Source organism: Bidens hawaiensis, unplaced genomic scaffold, assembly GCF_021521415.1.
Source record: "Bidens hawaiensis isolate Kalapana, Puna unplaced genomic scaffold, B.hawaiensis_p1.1 tig00008321_1, whole genome shotgun sequence".
Taxonomy (NCBI): domain Eukaryota; kingdom Viridiplantae; phylum Streptophyta; class Magnoliopsida; order Asterales; family Asteraceae; genus Bidens; species Bidens hawaiensis.
Window position 1 is genome coordinate 725 of NW_027491591.1, and position 20,809 is coordinate 21,533.

Here is a 20,809-nt window from a genome sequence, read left to right on the forward strand (position 1 = left end):
CCCTTCAAGTGGAGCCGACAGGAAATTCACAAGAGTCTCTTTTTTGCCAAGATCCCAATGCGTTTTTAACACAGGACAAAGGACATCTATAACCAAACCATGTCTATATGTAAACCCATGTTACAATGAACCAAATGTTCACCAAATATATCCAAACAACAAACTTTACGACAAACAGGCAGAGCTCATCAGCAGGTAACATGTGGATCATTAAACGATAATGATCTGATACTCCACTGCTGACATGTACTGGCTTAACCCTTCGATGGGGATGACGGTCAAATAATCTTTTGAAGGCCCGAATGACGGGCCTGAAAACATTCTAACACCGCTATCTGGTGAACTAGGTGAGACTTCTTTCTCAAACTTCGAACAATTTTACAATAAAAAGCACTCATCAACGCATCATAGGCTTTGGGTTCGGGCGGTCCCCAGTCTTTAGTTAACTCCAATTTATACAAATTTTGCACAAGTAGACTCCCAACATTTTAAGTTTCTATTATCTTATCCTCCCCACAAGAAGAGGGTGAGAAAAACATGAGGCTCACCGGAAAATCACTATTATTACTCTGTCTTATTTTCGTGTACCTGATTAACTGTCTCATCAAAGCCCAACCTCCATACCCTTTCTATATCTGTCATAACGATAGTACTTACACTCCCAATAGTTTGTACAGCCGAAACCTTGATGTTGCTTTATCTTCTCTCCAGGCCACCAACTCAGGCTTCGGTTATTTTAACTTTTCAGCTGGTAATGGATCTGATGCAGCCAATGCGATCTGCCTTTGTCGTGGCGACGTGGAACTGAACATGTGTCAAAGTTGTTTGAGGGACTCAATTTATCGGTTAAGAAATACTTGTCCTAACCAAACAGAAGCTGTTATATATTATGAATTTTGTTTATTGAAGTACTCTAATGCATCTATACTGGGAAATAATGATATGACTAGAGATGCTTATTATTTGAACAACATTAACACCTTCACTAATAAGAAGCAATTCAATGGGGTACTCCAACCGTTTATGAGCAAATTGAGAGGCGAGGCGGCTGCTGGGAATTCGTTTGCTGAAGTTTGCTATGGAGGACACAAGCGGGCCTGGTTCAAGCACACTTTACGGCCTTATGCAGTGTGTTCCAAGTTTAACGGAGGCGAAGTGTAACGAGTGTTTTGAAATATGCAACTACTCAACTGTCGTCGTGTTGTGACGGTAGAGTTGGTGCAATTGTTCTTATGGCACGTTGTAATATCAGGTATGAGATTTATGAATTTTCCATCAACCCAGCAACTCTCCCGCCACCTTCTAATCGTGTTTCCACCACCAAGTTCACAGCCATCTTCGCGTGTTACACCACCACCGGGTACGTATATATGTTGCCAGCCCTTATATAAAATTTTATAAATCAACGATATATAATAACGATAACTAACAAAAAAAACAACACGTTATTGTAACAATATATAATAACAAAACAAAGTTAAACAATAAATAAAAACAAAAGTTACGAATCTTCAAACTCTCCTATCCGACCTATTATTTTTTATTTTTAATTAGAGAAAACTCACAAGATAACGTATTTTGACTAACATTTTTCAGAAATAGCCTAAGTTTTCAAAAAAATCTTTAAAACAGCCTTTTTTCTGTCGGATCTGACGGAAACAAGCACTGATCCGATGGATCAGTATAGTCAATAAGATGTTGACAAGTATTCAAATTTTTCCGGCGGATCCGACGTTTTTTTAAGTTATCCGACGGATATCGTGTTCTAGGCGGCGTAATAATAAACAATCGCATCTGATAGTTCTGTTCATGCTTCCGTCGAATCCAACTGTTAACTTTGTCAGTCAAACCCAAGATTTTTCAATTCGGTGGTTTTTTGATTTTGAGTTCTAGAATGAAATTGAACACTATGGTTGTGTTTTTCTCAAAAAACTAAACAAATTTCACTATTGATTTGCTTAATTTTGTGGAAAAAAAAAGATGGAGATGGAAGTTGGTTATGGAGGCTTAGGGGTTGAGAGGTAGAAGATGATGAATTCCGTTGGATCAGTTAAGAATTCTGTCAGATCCATCGGTTTCTTTAACGTATTCCGTCGAATACATTAATAAGTTGATACATGGCGCAATTTTAAAGGTCCACAAATTTCATCGAGGAGAGTTGAAAATATTCTATTTTAGAGAATTTTTGTAAACCTAGACTATTTTTGAAAAAAAAAAATGGTAAAAACTGGATTACTTTTGGGATTTTTCTCTTTTAATTATCAGGTCTATTTACATGTTTTAGGAAAAAAAGAATTGTAATGTTAAATGTGTATTGGTTGAATGATTGTGCCAGATATATTGAGTTAGTGTACATAAATTAGGTAAACGAAATAAAGGTTATTATTTTACGATTCTTATCTACTTATTATAATAAAGTAAAATAAGTGTAGATACGTGTCGGTTTGTAATTAATCTGTATGATTTTTTTTCACTCTTAAACTAATATATGTCATAAATCAATAATTATTCGCTTTCCTTTTACACTTCATATAACACGATTAAATTATTCAGTTTTCTTTAAACTATATTTATATTATACCTATACACTTTAATAAAATAAATATTTACCTATTTTATTGCTATACATTGTTAAAATATATTTCATAACATACTTGGTGAAATCCAAAATCAATAACAAACCATGTCTGTTAAATATTGAAAAGAATATAATTTTAAATGTTATCATTAACATATTATACTATTTATATTGTTAAACATTGTAAATAAAAAAAATAAAGAAAAACTCTAATATGCTTTCAATTTACGTAGTAATTTTTTTAATCATTAAAATATAAATATATGTTTAAAAGTTGATCCATTTTTTAAAAATAAATCCATTTATCTATTGGTTTTTTTTGGGCATTGTCATATAAATTTACAAATTATAAATATATGAAACAAATCTATCTATTTATATGTTTTCTGTTAATTAAGTAAACTATTCATATATGTGTTAAATTGTAAGGATAGTATATACCTATCACTTTCAAATATAATAAAGTTTATCATATTTAGTTTCATAGAGTTTTTTTTATCCGGGATTGCTACGAGTTTTTTGTGGAACTTAAATTGATTGTTACGGGTTAAAAGTTGATAATAGATTGTTTTATACAAATTAACTACATTTGACTCAAATTTTTACGGGTAAAAAAGGGTAATCTGAATATTTTTAAAAATTTGTGAATGCAAATAAATTTATCATCAAATTTGTTACGAGATCAAAGTTTTGACTTGAAAATGTAAAAAATGAAAGTTAGAATTTCAAATGTGATTGGTTTTGAATTAATTTTTAAGGACATTTTTTAAAATAATCAAAAGATTCAGGATTTTGCACATTGAATACTTTTCCAATTACTATTAAAATTTAAGAAATAATGACAAACATTTCCGACATGTCACCTCCAGGCATATTAATGCTTCTAACTTTTATCAAATAATTAGAAGCATTTGTGCCAGCACTGACTTTTCCTTGAATAATGATCAAAATGTTGTATGTGAAGCATGTCGTATAAAATTATGCTTAAGTGGAGCAAAACATTCACAAAATTGAGCGGGTTAATATGTTATTCTTTTATAGTCAATTGGCAAAGTCGAGAAGCCCCTCAAACTTATCAAAATCTTTTTTTTGATGTAGCTCAAAACTATTATTATATAAGAAGTATTATACGAAATTAGTTCATAACCAATTTTCATTCAATTATACATATATGATACTGAGAATAAATTTTTAATAGATGGAGTGTTCTTGGGTATGTTTTTGCACGTGCATTATTTTTTTTATTAAGTTCATTTTTTTTTGGAAAAAATCGTTTTGTGATATAAAGAAAACAGTTTATATATAATGATACAAGCATTGATGTAATACATTTTTCTATATACATTATGTATTGTTTTTTATTTGTAACTTAATTATATAGATTATCATGTGTGCTACACGGGCTCTAAAACTAATATATATATATTTGGTTTGTATCAAATACAAATTAAATTAACGTGCTAAACGTAAGAATTAAGTAGAGTAATTATATATACAAGTAGTGTAATTATGTAAAAACTCTATGATGTAATTACATAATTACTGTACTTGTATATATATAATTATTATACTTGATTCTCACGTTTAGCACGTTAATTTAGTTTGTATTTGATTCAAACCCTATATATATATATATGTGTGTGTGTAAGTAGTGTCATATTTAGGTGGTTTGTATTATCTAAAGCTCTTCTCACACTTCTCACAAAAAAATTGTTTTTTATTTGAACTATTTTCTATATATATATGAGTATAAATACAGAACTTTTAAATTATTTAATAACTTTTAAGAAATCTTAATAACTAACGTATTTTATAAAATAAAAAATTAAAAATGTTTGGTTGTTATGAGTTTTTAAAAGTTCTTAACATTTTTGAATTATGAAATGATATCAACCATATATATATATATATATAGGGTTTGGATCAAATACAAATGAAATTAACGTGCTAATTATGAGAATCAAGTATAGCAATTATATATACAAATAGAGTAATTATGTAATTACATCATAGAGTAATTTCATTAGCACGATAATTTCATTTGTATGTTTTTATTCTCATATATATATAAACGAAAACATAAAAATCTTACGTGTCGCGATTTGGTTGCTTCCCCTTTTTTTTGGAGTCACTAGATTTGCTTGATTTTTAAATGAAGACTTCTCATACATTTTACCTGAATTCACGGTATGGGTCTTACCAAACCTAGATATTCCTTAAACGGGTTATAAGATCTCATTAAATTAAAAATTATTCTCACCAAGTTATTGATGTGAAAATCCTGTTATACAAAAAATTATTATATGATTTTTTTAAAAGATATTATTTATAATTAAGAAACAATTTTATAGTAAAAAAAATAAGCGGGTCTTGGGTCTCACCAAATCCAGATAACTTTTAAACCAAGTTATAACATCTTAGTTATTTGTGAAACCCTTTTATCATAAAACTCTAAGTATATTATAAATTTCTTTATAATAAGTAAAATTAAACTCAAAAAAGTATATAAATATTGAAAACGAGTAATGTAAAACAGCCTCCGTAATACGGAGATAAAAACTAGTGTGTGTGTGTGTGTGTATAGGGTAGAGCAAAAAACAATATTTTTGTGAGAAGAATAATAATATATCTTGGCCCTTGGATCTATGATTTAATGGTTAAGATTGGTAGTTTCTAAATAATTGTATTGTTTTCTATTTACATGGTATAGTGTCATATTTAGGTGGTTTGTTTTATTTTAAAGCTCTTCTCACATTTCTCATAAAACAATTGTTTTTTATTTGAACTATTTTCTATATATATATATATAGAGAGAGAGAGAGAGAGACAGAAAGATCAAATAAGAAGTTTGATTATTCTAAGAAGACTAGGAAGTAGGGTATTTTTGTCTAATACCTTAATATTGAAAAACCCATTTAATTTAATTTCAAAAAGTCACTTAATTAAAACCCACTTAAATTTTCACTTATCTCCTACAACCACCACCGCCCACCGCCACTCACCGCCACCACCTTGCCAGAAAAGTCTTCAAAAATTTCGTCGGAAATAAAACACTGTGAAAAACACAATGAAAAAGACACAATGTAAAAAACACAATGAAATAAAACTATGCAAAAAAAACACAATGAAAAACACAATTAAATTACACAATGTAAAAAACACAATGCAATAAACACTATGAAAAAGTAAAACACACTTGTATAACACAATTTTGGTAAAACACACTTTGTAAAAAGCCCACGAATTTTTTTTTATTTTTATGTAGCAATATGGTACTCATATAAAAGGTAAAAAAACACTCGTTATTACAGTAAAATTGTTTTGAAAAAAAAAGTCGTATAAAAAGTTATGGGCGTTTTAAAATGATGGAGGTATTTGACATGTGCCTTGCATGTGGAAAGAAAAGTCAACAAATGTGTTATCCCTATTATGTCCTTACCCTTATTTTTTACTTTATGATCTCTCTAATCTAATCTCAACCATTCAATTTTAAAATGAATGGACTAGATTATTTCTTATCCTTCTTAGGAAAACTAATCTTCTTATTATAACTCAACCCTATATATATATACTTTACTTGATTCTCATAATTAACACATTAATTTAATATATACATTAATGGGCTGTTTGTTTTTGGACAAAACCTCTTCCAGACCACTTTTCGCTTCGCCGCGCAGAACACTCGCAGAGGTTGTGGTATGCAGTGTGTTTGTTTTCCCGAAGCCATTTCACTAAAAAAACTTCTTCCAGACCTTTTCTCCTAGAAGTGTTGTGAATGCTACTTCTCGCCTCTTCCAGACCTCTTCTCCTTTGTTTTCCCGTCGCCGCTCCAACCCATCCACCGCCGTTGCTGCGGTGGTGACCGGACGTCGGTGACGGTAGTGGTATGTGGAGGGTTCAATGGCGGGGGTTACGATGGTGTACGGTGGTGGCTGTGGAATGGGGTATCAATTAGGGTCGGTGGTGGTTAGGTGGATGGCAGTGGAGATGGTTATGGCGGTGGTGGATAATGACGGTGGTGGTGTTGTGGCGGAGTGACGGTGGTAGTGACGGATTGTGGTGAGGGCTGTTTGGTGGCAGAGCCACAATGGTGGTGGTGGTGTTGGATTACGGCGGTGGGTCGTCGGAGAGAAGAAGAACAGAGGAGAGGAAGAAGAAAAGTGAAGAAGAAGAAGATGATGATGATGAAAAGTTGTATATGTCTTGTGAGATTAGATTAGAATAATTATAAGTTTTGGTAGTCTGCTGCAGCAGATATTAAAAAAACAAACAGTCTTCTTTTTGCAGATTGCAGAGTTTTGGTCCATCTCTTCTGCTATAGATGTTGGCAGATGTGTTTTCGCAGACTTCTGACATTTTACCTCTGAAAAACAAACAACACATTTCTCATATACACACACGTATGTGTATATAAATTAAATCCAAATACAACAAAAACAAAACATGATCACACTAACCGCACTTTTTTAGACGTCATTACATTAAACTCACTAAAAGGTTAGTGTGATAAACATAAAATGTTTATACCCATGAATGATTGTGACAAACGCTTAGATACTTGAGAATTTTATTGTTGATCTTATAGCTAGTGTGGTTTACCTAAATCTTTGTAATATATTGTTATTATATTAATTTAAATATTTTTTAATATAATTATATAAATTTTATTATCAAATCTATAAATAAATTTTACCCAAAAATATGCGTGTGAACACACGTGTGTTGGTGTATTTACATTAGAGCTTATGAATTATTAGATCCCTACTAGCTATGTCAGATTTGTAATTAGTGGCGAAGATTAGACTGAGACCCGGGGGGGGGGGCTGAGCTCCAAATGTATACAAATACAAATTTTCATAAACGAGGGGTGCCGGGCTCAAATTTTCGGCCAAAAAAGGCTTAAACTTACACCACATATAAAAAATTTCGACCGAAAACCGGTAAATTTACACTAATGCACAAAAAAACAGGGGAAGTCGGGGCCACACCGGGCCCCAACTATACTTCGCCAATGTTTGTAATTGCTTGTTCAAAATGCACAAAGAATGCCATAAGATTCACTATTGTTCAAAATGCACAAAGAATGCCAAAGAATGTCAAGTTAGGGAGACAAAAATGAGAAAGATTTAAAAAAAACTCAAAAAAAAATAATGAAAAATTAATTAAAAAATCACAACACAAAATTTAATAAAAAATGAAAAATGTAAAAACGTAAAAATGTTTCCACCGTCTTCCACGTTCTAAAAAAACTCGGAAAAAACACAATGTTGAGGATAAACATCCTTGTGTCTTTTTATTTACCGTTGTGTTTTGTGTTTATTTTCGTTATAGATTGTGTCTTTTTTCTTTGACGTTGTATCTTTTTATTATATTGTTTTGTATTACTCAATATTGCGTTATTTTTTGTTTGATATTGTGTTAAATTTTACGATATATTGTGTCTTTTTTTTATTTATCATTGTGTTGTTTGTTAATTTTCGGCATTGTGTCTATTATATCGACATTGTATATTTTCGTCGGTTTTTCTTTTGGAACGGGAATGACGGGGGAACATTTTAGTTTTTATTTTTTTTATATTTTGAGTTATAATTTTTTTTTTTGAATTTTCTATTAAAGGGTTTTTGTGTGGCCACAAATCCTTTTCACATTTTTCATTTTTTTTCTCTCTTTATATTTTAACTTACCCTTATTTGTATTACAATGTTGTATGAGATTTCTTAAATTTTCACTTTATTTTATTTTCTCAAATACAAATCCTTACTCTTTCATGGCAATTTTACAGGCAAAAAAACTAGCCCAAGTCGGACTATAATCATTGTCATTATTCTGACAGTTAGTGCAACAGTCATTGCTTCCATATGCATTTTCTTGGTACTGATGAAGAGGATAAATCTTGTCATAAAAGGTGAGATTAAGTTTTATGTAGGAAAATGACTTTACTTTTATATGCTTTTTTGGGCTACAATTTGCTTCTCTGTCTCAACCAGGCATCAAAATATTTGATCATGTTTGTTGTGCTAACTGCTAAGTTATCAAATCCCTTTGTTAGTTTTTGTCATCTATTTCAGTTTCATAAAAATTAATGGCCATTCATGAAAATTAATGGATATATATGTCCATGGACATATAAAGCCGTTCCAAGATTGGGTCACCATAAGTACTACACATGAGATAAGAAAGCTTATACGGGTCAAGGCTTGATCCATCCTAGGACTGTTCAAAAAGTTCGAGGCTCGAAGTTCGGGCTTTTAGCTCACTCGATAAAAGCTCGAATAAAACTAGCTAAAAAAATATGATTTGAAACATCATGAGCTGAGTTGGCTCATTTTTGTAACCGATTGAGCCAAAATCGACCAAGGGGTGGATTGAGTCGTGGCTCGGCTCGTTGGCTCGATCTTAAACTCGTTTAACTTCAAAATCAAGCTAGAGCGTAGCTAAGTTGTCTCGTTTAATTTCGAGCCCGAGCTCGAAACCACCCTGACTCGACTCGGGCTCCACCCTGGCTCGAGTCGGAATTATTCCATCCATCCAGTTAATCAATAAATACATGTGGGCCTGGGTGTGATCAGTTAGGGTCCTATCGACTTTATACTGAAAACTAGGGTCATCATTCCCTTCGCGTGGATTGGGTGTTGGAGTTTAAAGTCACATTCTATTAGGCTAAGTGTTATGCGTAGTGGAGAGTTATAACACGGGGGGATTTTTAACCCGTGCGTTATGTCAGCATAGGAGCGATTTTCATTTTAAGGTGTAGTGAAGTTGTAGTCCAATCACATCGCCACGTCATCTTTTTTGTTATTCTTTTATAATTAAGTTTCAATTATCTGCGATTTTAGTCCAATAGTTTTAAATTTGCGATTTTCATCATTATGGTTTCATTTCACTTGCAATTAAACCCAAATTCACTAATCTCGTTAAGTCTAGTCGTTAAACCCATCAGCGTACACTTCACATGAGGGACAATTTTGTCCTTTCTTTTTTTCCACAAATACACCCCAGCCTCTCACGTGAGGTGGCTGGCGAATTAAGATTGGGTTTATTTGGGGAGAAAAATAACACTGAGGGGCAAGTTGATGTGTTTAACGACTAGACTTAACGGAGTTAATTAATTCAAGTTTAATTGCAAGTGAAATGAAACTCACATGGATGAAAATCACAAATTTGAAACTATTGGACGAAAACTGCAGATTTGGACAAACCAAATGGACGAAAACCGCAGGTTACTCTAAATTAAAATTCATTAAATTAAATATATAAATAAAATACATTAAAATAAAAAAAATACACCAAAAAATAACAAAAATACATATAAATATACTAATTTAAGACTCGTCTTCGCTTTCTTCGTATTGTTGATCATCTTCGTCTTCGTTTTCAACGGGACGATTATCTCCAACGTGTTGAACCAAATTCGCCTTAAGTTGGTTACGTATCTCACTTGATGTGAGCTCGTGATTGTTTCGTGTTCATTGGTTTTCGGTTGGTTCAGGAAATTGTTCTGGAACGTTTCATGGTATTTAGTGTTGGCATATTGCTTTGCCCTTGTCTTTTAATATTATATTATGCAATATGATACATGCATACATGACATCGCTCATTTTTGCCATCGGCCATACACGATATAGGTTTTTCGCATAATGCCAACGCTTTTTAGAACCTCGAAACACCTCTTCATATCCTTTCGCGCAGACTCTTGCTTATTCTTAAAATATTCTCTTTTTTCTTCGATCGGGTCTTGAAACATTTTCACGATGATCGAGTACTCCGGTTATATCTCATCACTTAGATAGTATCCGTGATGGTAGTAGGTATCATTGGCATAAAACAGCTAATGTAATACCACACGGACGACGAGTTGAGAACGTTTATGTCGTTGTTGAACCCGACAAAGCCAAAGTAGGCTGACCAAACTCAAGGCTGTGTGAACAAATGGCTTGAAGACTAACCGTTGGTACTCCATGGTTACCACGAGTGTAGACATCGCCATGCGGTTGAACAATTGTCCCACTCCCAATGCATGCAATCTAAACTCCTGATCGTGCTGAGAAAAGTGTGTTTGCTTTCGTGTACATTGTGTATGCGACTAAGGTCGTTTGAAATTGGAATACTCAGATAACGAAGACCGTAGAATTGTATTATTCCTATAAACAAATAATTAAAACAATTTAAATTAAAAACAAGTAGGTTATAAATTATTATTTTTAAATACTTAATTATAACAAGTAAGTTAAAAAACAATTAATTTAAATCAAATTAAATAGTACCAGTGAAAAAACTCTCTAACGTGTCTCGCTTCATTTTTTCCGTCATCTTTAAATAGTTAACGGACTTGAATTATGTAATCGAAAATTTAATCAATTTTGTATAGTATGGAATGGTTGGTACATAACAGTGTGATGTACTCCTCAACAAAAAGGTTTGGCCGATAGAATGAGTAGAAAACTTTTAGAGGGGGTCAAATGTATGGAAAATAGTTACTACAACAACTTATTTGGAAAATCAGATATCATAGTTAGTTGATAAATTTGTAGGACATGGGTCACGATTATATAAACAATATTAATGAAACAAATAAATAATATTTTTATATAATCTTGGAAATTGTAGTACATATACCGTATACATATCTGAACGTAAATAACAACAAATATAACATATATACATGTCTTGATTCATACCGAAAACTTTGACTTGTGCTCCAAAAGCTAATACTTGAAATCGGGCCGAGTCGAGTTAATCATTGTGTTGAAACCGCATCGGAACCGCGTTGACCAACACCTACCGAAACATGAGCATCACCTCCTAGTCGTGTCTTCTTATGTCGTCAATTCTTTTGGTGAACCTGTCTTGATCACCAGAAGCCATCCGTATCTTCCGAGCTACAAGATTGAACAAACTATGGTTCCCGGTTGTGGCTGAGGATTTCTGTTGAACAGAGGTCCCTTAAAACAAATTTCGAGCTACCTCCGCGAGCCTGTCTGTTTCCCAAGGTACAACAGCAAAAGCAGTATGTGCTGCCGGGATTACCCTAGCACCCGAAATGTATTTGTAACGAGAGATCGGGATCGAGATCGAGAGAGAGTTGGAATTGAGAACACGTATCATCGGCAGGGAGCCGTTTTAGTTTCGTGTGCATGGTAACGAGCTGGTTAGGATGTGTGTGCATTTGGGTCGTGATTGATCTAGTTTGTCGGTTTGTTGGTGTATCAAAACTGCTCACCCGCCTTCTATGTATAGTGGTTTTGGTGATGAGTCACCATGACACATGTCAACACAAGACACACATACGTGACACATGTCACTGAGATGTCACACATGCACCACACACTCACCTGGTGACGACACATGTCACCTGGTTCAAACACCAAAAATACTAAGACGACTCTCAAGCGGAAAGTTACTTTAGTTTTGAGGACTGGTTGTGCAACTTGGCACAAAATTGGCACTGTATTTTAAAAACAGTTCATTAACACATTTTGGGGTATAAATAGTCGTTAGAATTAAGGCTAGAGCTTTATGATTTCAGTCGATAAATTCATTTGTAATTTTTTTTCAATTTCTCTTGTAAATCTTCAATTCGTTTTCAGATGATTGGTAGTGTGGACCATAAGAAACTACCGTCTATCGATCCTTAGAACTCAGAGTTGAATTCTTAATTCGTAAGCGAAGGGGTGATAAGGAGTCGATCCACAAACTAGCGGACTCATACTTTGTTGCCCATGGGATGCTCGCTCATGAACTATATTCTTTTACAATTTTTGTTCTTCTTGGATAAATCTTAAATCCACTAATTTATGATGTTGACAACAAGTTGGTTAAATTATATTCTTTAGTGTATATACCGATTTATGAATCTTCAAATTGTTGGAAATAATTCCAATCTCATTAGTTTATTAAAGAAACGTTAAACCTTTTTTAGAAAGTTCAGCTAACAAAGCTAGGGTGGAAAATGTAATTAGTTAAAAGTTTGGGTTATTGTTGTAATTAGTAAGTATAATGCAAATTCATTTTGTTCAATTGTTGTTTTTGTATTGTTTGATTTCAATTCGTTTAATAATCAATCCTATCAAGAAAGGGGCCATCACAAATTGGACATGGAAAAACATGGATATATCTTTGTAACTTCGTCTAACTGTTCATTACTTTTCTTTTGTGCCTAGATAATACTATGGATATTAGCACCATTGAATCACTTCAATACAACTACGGAATGGTAAAAGAAGCTACCAATGACTTCTCAGAAAGCAATAAACTTGGTGAAGGTGGATTTGGGTCAGTGTACAAGGTAATATATAAAATACATCTCTTTTTAAATTATTTTCATTTGTGAAATGGGAACCTTTAATTTACATGAAATTTGGAATGCAAGGGTAATTTTCAAAATGGACAAGTTATAGCAGTGAAAAGGTTGTCAAAGGATTCAGGACAAGGTGAAACTGAATTCAAGAACGAGGTTATGCTTGTTGCAAAGTTGCAACATCGTAATTTGGTGAAGTTCCTTGGTTTTTGTTTAGAAGGAACAGAAAGGCTTCTCATCTATGAGTTCATGCAAAACGCTAGCCTTGATCGTTTTATATATGGTAATGTCTTTTCAATATATAAAGTTGTCAACTGTACGCCACCAAAATTAACATATAACACAACCACACAAGTTATGTAAACTTATATATTATGCTCGTTGTATACTTGTATATATAATAATGTTCATGGTGTAAAAATTATCTTGTTTACGAACATTTTTTACTTAACTGATTAAATTTCTCTTACTAATATTTTGTCATGTTTGTTCCAGATCCAACTGAGTGTGCATTGCTTGATTGGAATAAACGTAATAACATTATAAAAGGGGTTGCTCGTGGCCTTCTTTACCTTCATGAAGACTCACGTTTAAGAATAATCCATCGTGATTTAAAAGCTAGTAATGTTTTGTTAGATGAAGAAATGAACCCAAAAATTGCAGATTTTGGAATGGCAAGATTATTTAACCTCCAAGAAACTCATGGGCGAACAAATCGAATTGTTGGGACTTAGTAAGTGCACACCACATTTGAATGAAATATCATGAATTCTTTGTGGTATATACATCCATTTTTCAAACACTCATTTTTTTCCTAATTCTCTTTCTCTTAATGCCACGCTATAGTGGCTATATGCCCCCAGAATATGTCATGCATGGTCAATTTTCAGTGAAGTCGGATGTTTTCAGCTTTGGGGTATTAGTGCTTGAAATAATAACTGGTCAACAAAACCAGTACTTTAAGATTGAGGATCGATCAGAATTCCTTCTTAGCTATGTAAGTTCCCATTACCAACTAACTGATGGTATAAATCTAAGTTGTGTCTTGGTGCTACTAATTTGACTAATAATTTAATAGGCATGGAAAAGTTGGCGTGATGGAAGTACATCGGATATGATAGATCCTGCATTGATGGTAGAAACTAGTTCATTACAAGAAATCATTAGAACCATCCACATTGGTTTGCTATGTGTTCAAAGTAATGCTGTTGAGAGGCCAACAATGGCTTCAGTTGTTCTTATGCTTAATAGCTCGTCTCTTACTCTCCAAATGCCATCTGAACCAGCTTTTCTCATGCGTAATACTATAGCGGTACCAACAAGTGGCTTAGAAAACTACAATCAAATATCTTCTCACTCCTCGGGAAATGATGCCTCAATATCTGATATTGTTGCACGATAGACATAAAACTTCAATCAAATATCTTCTCACATATTCAATGTTATCATCATGTACTTCTCACATATTCAATGTTATCATCATGTACTTATTCATTCTTCACGAGCCATTATCATCATGTACTTATTCATTGTTATGCATTAAAAACTTGAATACGTAACACCTATTCGAAGCATTATTGTGATTTTACATTTTTCATGATAATAAGCCGCCAATTCAATTCGTATTATTACTACATCGAGTGGTGTTGTCTCAGCTCGTGAAGAATCCTAGTACTGATAAAAAAACGTTAAATTATGGCACAAGATATTTAAACCGAATAATAATCAGTAATAAAGCAAAAGCTCCTCCCCATATAAGAAAATCTCTGCATCCGCATACCTTAGACAGCTTGCTCCTGCTTCCTGGAGAATCTGGATATATATTAACAAGTGAGGTAAATTAGAACGTACGTGTCTATAAAATGAGTTGATAAGAAAAAGTACCTTCTAATTCCTTTATGAAGCAAACTTCTCTTTCTTCACGAGGTAATGCCTCTAGCGATGACTTCAAGTCACTAAAGTGTATTCGGGCTCCAGAAGGCAAGACAATACGAATTTTCGTATGGCCTTGATCTTCTTGTTGAAGTAGCTTCTCGTGTGTAAACTGGAGAAAAAACATCATTAATGGAAGTGAAATAACGGATCATCCTCGTTAGAATAAGTCCAATTAAGGAAAATGAATAATACATCTATCAGTTACCTTGGCAACATCTCCAAAGTCACTGGAAGGAGAGAGTGGGTTTAAAGTTAGAGATCGAGGACGGCAACACCAAAGTAGAGCATCCACAATAGCCGCATGATCTTCATGAATTTCTAAATCTAGCACGACATCGTTGACTTTTTTAGGTGACCTCTCGATCACCTTTAGCTTCTCTAACTCGGTGAATTTCTGTAAGACATTTAAAATGAATATACAACGTACTTTGTGTTGTGCTTCTTTTGTTATATGAATTGATCAAAATAAACATACCTGAGCGTAAATATACATGCTAATAATTTCGAATCCAGTTTCTTTGTCCATAAACAGCCCCAACTTGTTAAACCAAACTCCATGACCGCTGCGATAAGATTGCATACATGCTTGCAACTTAGGTGAATGCTCTATCACATCCCAGGGATTCCAATCAATAGAAGAATCAATAAATAAACCCAAGTTGGGGATATTAAACTCAATATCGGCCACGAAATGGCTTGAAACTAGCACAAATGTCCTCAAGGAATGACTTGAAAACTTGAGGTTGTTGCATTCACAATTAATAGACAATATCAAATTTTCAATAAAGGGGAAGTTGGATAAGAAGTCGTTAAATCCATTCAAGTTTGATAAGGGATTCCCGGCGAAAGTCACTGTTGTTAGTTGTTTGCATGAAGCCAAGTTCATCAGCGGTGCTAGTCTTCCATTAGCATCTATTATTGTAATATCAGTTAGATTTGGAGCTTCAATATCTATTGTCTCCACTGGGAACTCGTAGATAAACATGACGCTTTTAAGATTTTGATGTCCATTAACACATAATCTTTTGACACTAGGACAGAGTGCTATATAAAGTTCTTCTAGAAGAGGGCAACTAGTGGCTAGATACTTGATAACTTCACCATCTATATGGACGTCTACAAGTGCCAAAACAATCAAAGACTTAAACTTGAAAACATCGGCCGTCAAGGAAGAAGGCAACCACAGCGAACTATGGCCAACTCTTCTAACATTGAAACGTCTAAGAGTGTGTTAGGCAAACGGTACTTTGGGACATCTGGCAAGATGTCAATAGCACAAATACATAACGTCTTCACGCCTTTCTTAAGAACTAACTCAAGGCATTTGTTTACAATATCTACTTCTGCAGGCGCCTGGAAACTTGTTGCCTCGAAGAAAAACGTGTGTGCAGGGACGTTTTGATGGCAAAATCTGGAGGTGGTATACTCAATGTACTTAAAAAAACTTTCTCTGGGGTAAGAAGCAGTAACGTCAAACCAGGTCTTAGACAATACACTCATTCGAACAAGCTCTTCAGGGGTACTAATAAAACCGAGTATCTCATGAACAATAGATTCAGGAAGCTGTGAAATCATATCCATCTCTCCAATTTCACCAACTACAAAATGCTGTATTTATTGCCTGCAAAACTGGCCCTCGAGTTAAAATCAAATTGATAAAGATTCCAACTGATCGATACTAACGCTTTAATCTCGTTAAAATTCAAAATTTCAATTTATTAAGTTGTTAGCGGGCGTAAACCAATCTTAATTCAAACAAACATACGAACAGTACTTACAGCGGCAGATGGAATTATTACCTGCAGCAGTTTAGTTGGAACAATGTGAGTTTGGTGGTAGGGTATATATACCCACGTAGACTTTGGTTAATATGTATGCATGTTTTCTTTTGTTTTATTGTTAGTCAATTGCTTATAAACAAAAAGAGTCTGGTTAAGAGTGTGTTCTTGTTTGGGTTTGCGATTATCACTTGTGAAACGTTAATTGTTTTAAATTTTAAATTTTAAATCTTAATCCACATGCTCCCTGATCTATATATCAAGTCAAGAGTTTTGTGTTTTTTCTGTGTTCGTTTTTCTTTTTGTGTTATATTATTATCATGGGTAAAGTTATTAGTACAAAAAAACGTTCAACGTACAAAGCGTACCTGTTAGATATAAAGAAGAAAACACGCTTGAGCTAATTACTTGATAGCAGTAACGAATTTAAGATCTCGAAACAAAACTGCTTATGAGTTGTATACGGAAACAATTAAAGAAAGTGATTTCCTATTCGAACGAATAACACCAGTTAACACTGAAGTAGAAACAAAAACATAAAGTTGAAGCAACAACAATTTAGGTCTGCCTCTACTCCTCTTTCCTTCCACAATGAAGGCTTCCACTACTCTAACTGGCGTTGTTGAAGAGGAGACCGACAACAGCGCCAGTTAGAGTAGTGGAAGCCTTCATTGTGGAAGGAAAGAGGAGTAGAGGCAGACCTAAATTGACTTGGGATGAGAGAATTAGACATGACTTGACAGAGTTGCACCTCTCTGAGGACATGGTCCAAGATAGAGATTCATGGAGACGTAGGATTAAGGTTAGCGACTTCTAGGGGAAGGCACCTAGTTAGCTTAGCTTTCTATTTAGGGTCTAGTTGGCTAGTCTTGATCCTTGTTGTTTATGAATATTTTTTTGTTTTGATGCTGCTTTTTGTTTCTTATGCCCTTTTCTTAGTAGGTTACAGATTCCTTGCTTTTTTGGTAGTTTGTTATCTATGTATTGCTAAGTGTCTTTTGCTTGTAAGATGTATGTTTACTATGATTACCTGTATGTAGCTTTATGAGCCGGGGGTCTCTTTGGAAGCAGCCTCTCTATTCTCTCGGATAGAGGAAAGACTTGCCTACATCCCACCCTCCCCTGACCCTACCGATAGCGTGCTATGCTGTGGCTTGATTGATTGATATAAGCACTCCTATATACCGTTAGCCAAGAGAGAGGGGTGGAGAAGGTGTATTATACGGTACATCATAACAAAATAAATACATAGATTCATAGTCGATATGCGCATAATTATTCAAGAGAGACCACACCATACGTGTCTCTTAAACACTCAGATCGGTTGACCTTTAGGCACCACCTGGTCCTTGAGCCACATGTAGATCGGAACCAGCACATAGTACACTCCAGCCGACGCTCCAATAAGGAACCGCACAAGAAATACAAAAGGATTCACGGGCTTTTCTACATCCTCAACTTTAGGACCAAGCTGCAACAAAATTACATATATCATAAATACAAAAATAATGAACTCCACTACATTATTGTTGCTGATGAGAGAAGAATAAAAATATTACTTGCAATGGGGAGTCACCAGATGCGGGTTTGACACCTGTAACTGAGCATCCCATTATGAGACCGTGGCGGCGGACCCCACGATACCATTGTGGGCCAATCCTCTTAATCTGCACGTCTTTAAATCCCGCCTTTTCAAACCACTCAATATATTCTTCTTCCTTTGGAAACAACATCCACATGTCTGCAAAGAAACGAGACAACCAAAATGTTGGATAAACGGGACCGATTAAACAAGCCTTCCCGCCTTTTTTTATGACCCGGTATGCTTCTTTGATGCCTCGTTGCGGATCGGGCCAGTACTCAATGCTGCAACAAAAGTTAATGTGCCAAACATTATAACATAGCTTATACTGTTTTGATTATAAATTAATTCCAAACACAAATTTAGGTAAAACGGATCATCTTGTATTGGTGAGGCAGGGTTCGTGAACCATTTGTTTATACTGTAAATGAACGAACACGATCACATTCATTTTCTTAACGAACGAACACGAACACGAAGACGAAAACCATGTCCATTTAAATGGCCGACAGTTTGCTCAGTTAAAATTAATCGAATGAACACAAACATGCTCCATTCGTTTTCGCTTGATTCGTTTACCCAGCTTGATTTCCATTTAAGCTACATATGCCACCTCTAGTTTAATTTGCTCTTTATTTCCAAATGCATTAGAATCTAAAACAAAATCGCTTGTACGTTAAATATGGGGAGTTTGGATAGACGTGTAATGAGGTTGTAACGCTTGCGCACTAGCTTACATATTACCGTGAACTTATTTATGTGGCATCTCATAGTCTACTCAAAGCAAGTAACAAACTCTTTCAAAACCCGTGTCAAAACCTATACACAATCTACCATTCCACCTCTCGGGGCATACAATACATTATACATACACGTACACAAAGTACATATACGCTTAGAAACTAAACACGGTACACATAAAGATTATAATTTCAAATTCAACTAACATCAAAACACGGACCGTATTAACAAACTAATCACATAACATCTGATTCTAATTCAAACAATTCAAACGGCAACAATAACTATATAGAATCAAGAACCAATACCTTCCAGCCGACACATATCGATCGGCATAATCCGTTTCAAACGGGAGATCCTCCGCATCCCCCTCAACAATCATGCACTCCTTCAACGCCTCCTTCTCTTTCGCTTTCGCAAGCTGATGCGGCGACTGGTCCAGAATCGTGACATTTTTCGCATCAACGCGTTCCACAATCCCCAAAGTAGTAAACCCTGTACCCCCACCAACATCCACCACCACCAAATTCCTATCATTATGCTCCGCCGGCTCAAGCGCATCGTCTCGCATATCCTCGGTCCAATGCCCCGGGTTTATGACATGATCATACACAATTGATAGAAACCTATAGAACCAAAACGCCTCTTTCTTGTGCTGGATGAATCTGGGCTGTGATGCTGGTCGTACGGACACACTGCATTTGGGTGAAATTAGGGTTTTGGATCGGAAATTGGAATTGGGTAAAGTGAAATTGGTTCTTTGCGAACTGGATTTGTTGAATCGTACCCGTTTGAGGCGAATGAGAGATGATTAGCTCCGGATAGCATCGAAGAAGCCATGAATTTGGAATTGATAAAAACCCTAATTTGAATTGAGTGAAGTGAAGACTCTGGTTTGGTTTTAGGTGAAGGATGATAGTACAGTGACTTACCTGTTAAAGTGGAAGTCATAAATTAAGGAATTAGTTGGGAAAAATATTACTTTATAAAACCGGTGTGGCGAGGGAGTGACGCGAATTTAATCGGTTATGTTAAGTTTGTTATGGAACCGACGCTAAATTTTTATAAAAGAAAAAAAAAAGCGGATTTGTGAACGGCCAAGGCCAAAATAGTATAGGCGCATGTACAACTTAGGATCAAAGCAACACAAGTTCAATCAGTATCGGTTAGATTCGTTGATACCGACACTAAGCCAAAAAAAATATATTAGTTAAGTCCAGAATGATAGTGGCACCCGTATAACTTATAATAAAAAATATATTGAAAATAGCATCATTTTGTTTGGTAAATCCCTGATGTTGCAGTGACGGATCGACGCGAATTCTGTTGCTATGTTTTAGAATTCGTAACGATGACGAAACTAAGCCTATTGCCTAATTTCAAGCTAACGTGTTTAAAAAATAAATTGTAAAAGTGGACTAAGAAAACATTCAATTACTCATTTGCAGCATCGTCCACCGATTTTAAATTTTATTAATTTTATGATATGTTATAATTTGTTAAGGAAATAAGAGTAGATACTAATTTGAGTTGATTTTGGTGGGGATAATAATACTACTACGGGACAGAAGTGTAGGTGTACAATACACATCAATAACAATTGATAAACTATTGAACATGTGGGATGGGTTTCGTTACAATCGAAGAAAAGTTTATTGAGCATTAAAATATTCAAATATGAGCACGTGAGTTGCACACGCGCTACCGTCTCTTCGGCACGCTAGACCGAAGCCAGAAGCTTTGCGGGTAGCTAGTTTTACGTTTGTAAAGACGGATGTTACAGCAGCTCTCCTCAACACGTCCTCTTTGCCGATGTGTCTCTTTCTTCCACGTCAGTTCAAGAACGTTCGCTGGTGTTTCTGTTCGAGATGGTCATATAAATACTTATTATAATATTA

General features: G+C 34.6%; 1 protein-coding gene and 1 pseudogene across 2 annotated transcripts; one reads left to right on the forward strand and one right to left on the reverse strand.

Moving 5' to 3' along the window:
• The first annotated feature begins 225 nt into the window (after nt 1–225).
• LOC143637481 (cysteine-rich receptor-like protein kinase 10) lies at nt 226–16,249 on the forward strand (annotated as a pseudogene). Its single transcript, XR_013154433.1, has 8 exons — nt 226–1,360; nt 8,361–8,483; nt 12,739–12,863; nt 12,948–13,158; nt 13,371–13,608; nt 13,722–13,872; nt 13,954–14,327; nt 14,381–16,249. The product of XR_013154433.1 is annotated as a cysteine-rich receptor-like protein kinase 10 (transcript).
• Nucleotides 16,250–17,886: 1,637 nt separating this feature from the next.
• Nucleotides 17,887–19,859, reverse strand: LOC143637482 (2-methyl-6-phytyl-1,4-hydroquinone methyltransferase, chloroplastic). Its single transcript, XM_077104863.1, has 3 exons — nt 19,220–19,859; nt 18,148–18,454; nt 17,887–18,059 (listed from the first exon to the last, which is right to left on the reverse strand). The coding sequence occupies exons 1-3, from the start codon at nt 19,480–19,482 to the stop codon at nt 17,904–17,906; spliced, it is 726 nt and encodes a 241-aa protein (XP_076960978.1). The 5' UTR covers nt 19,483–19,859; the 3' UTR covers nt 17,887–17,903.
• Between the last annotated feature and the right edge of the window lie 950 nt (nt 19,860–20,809).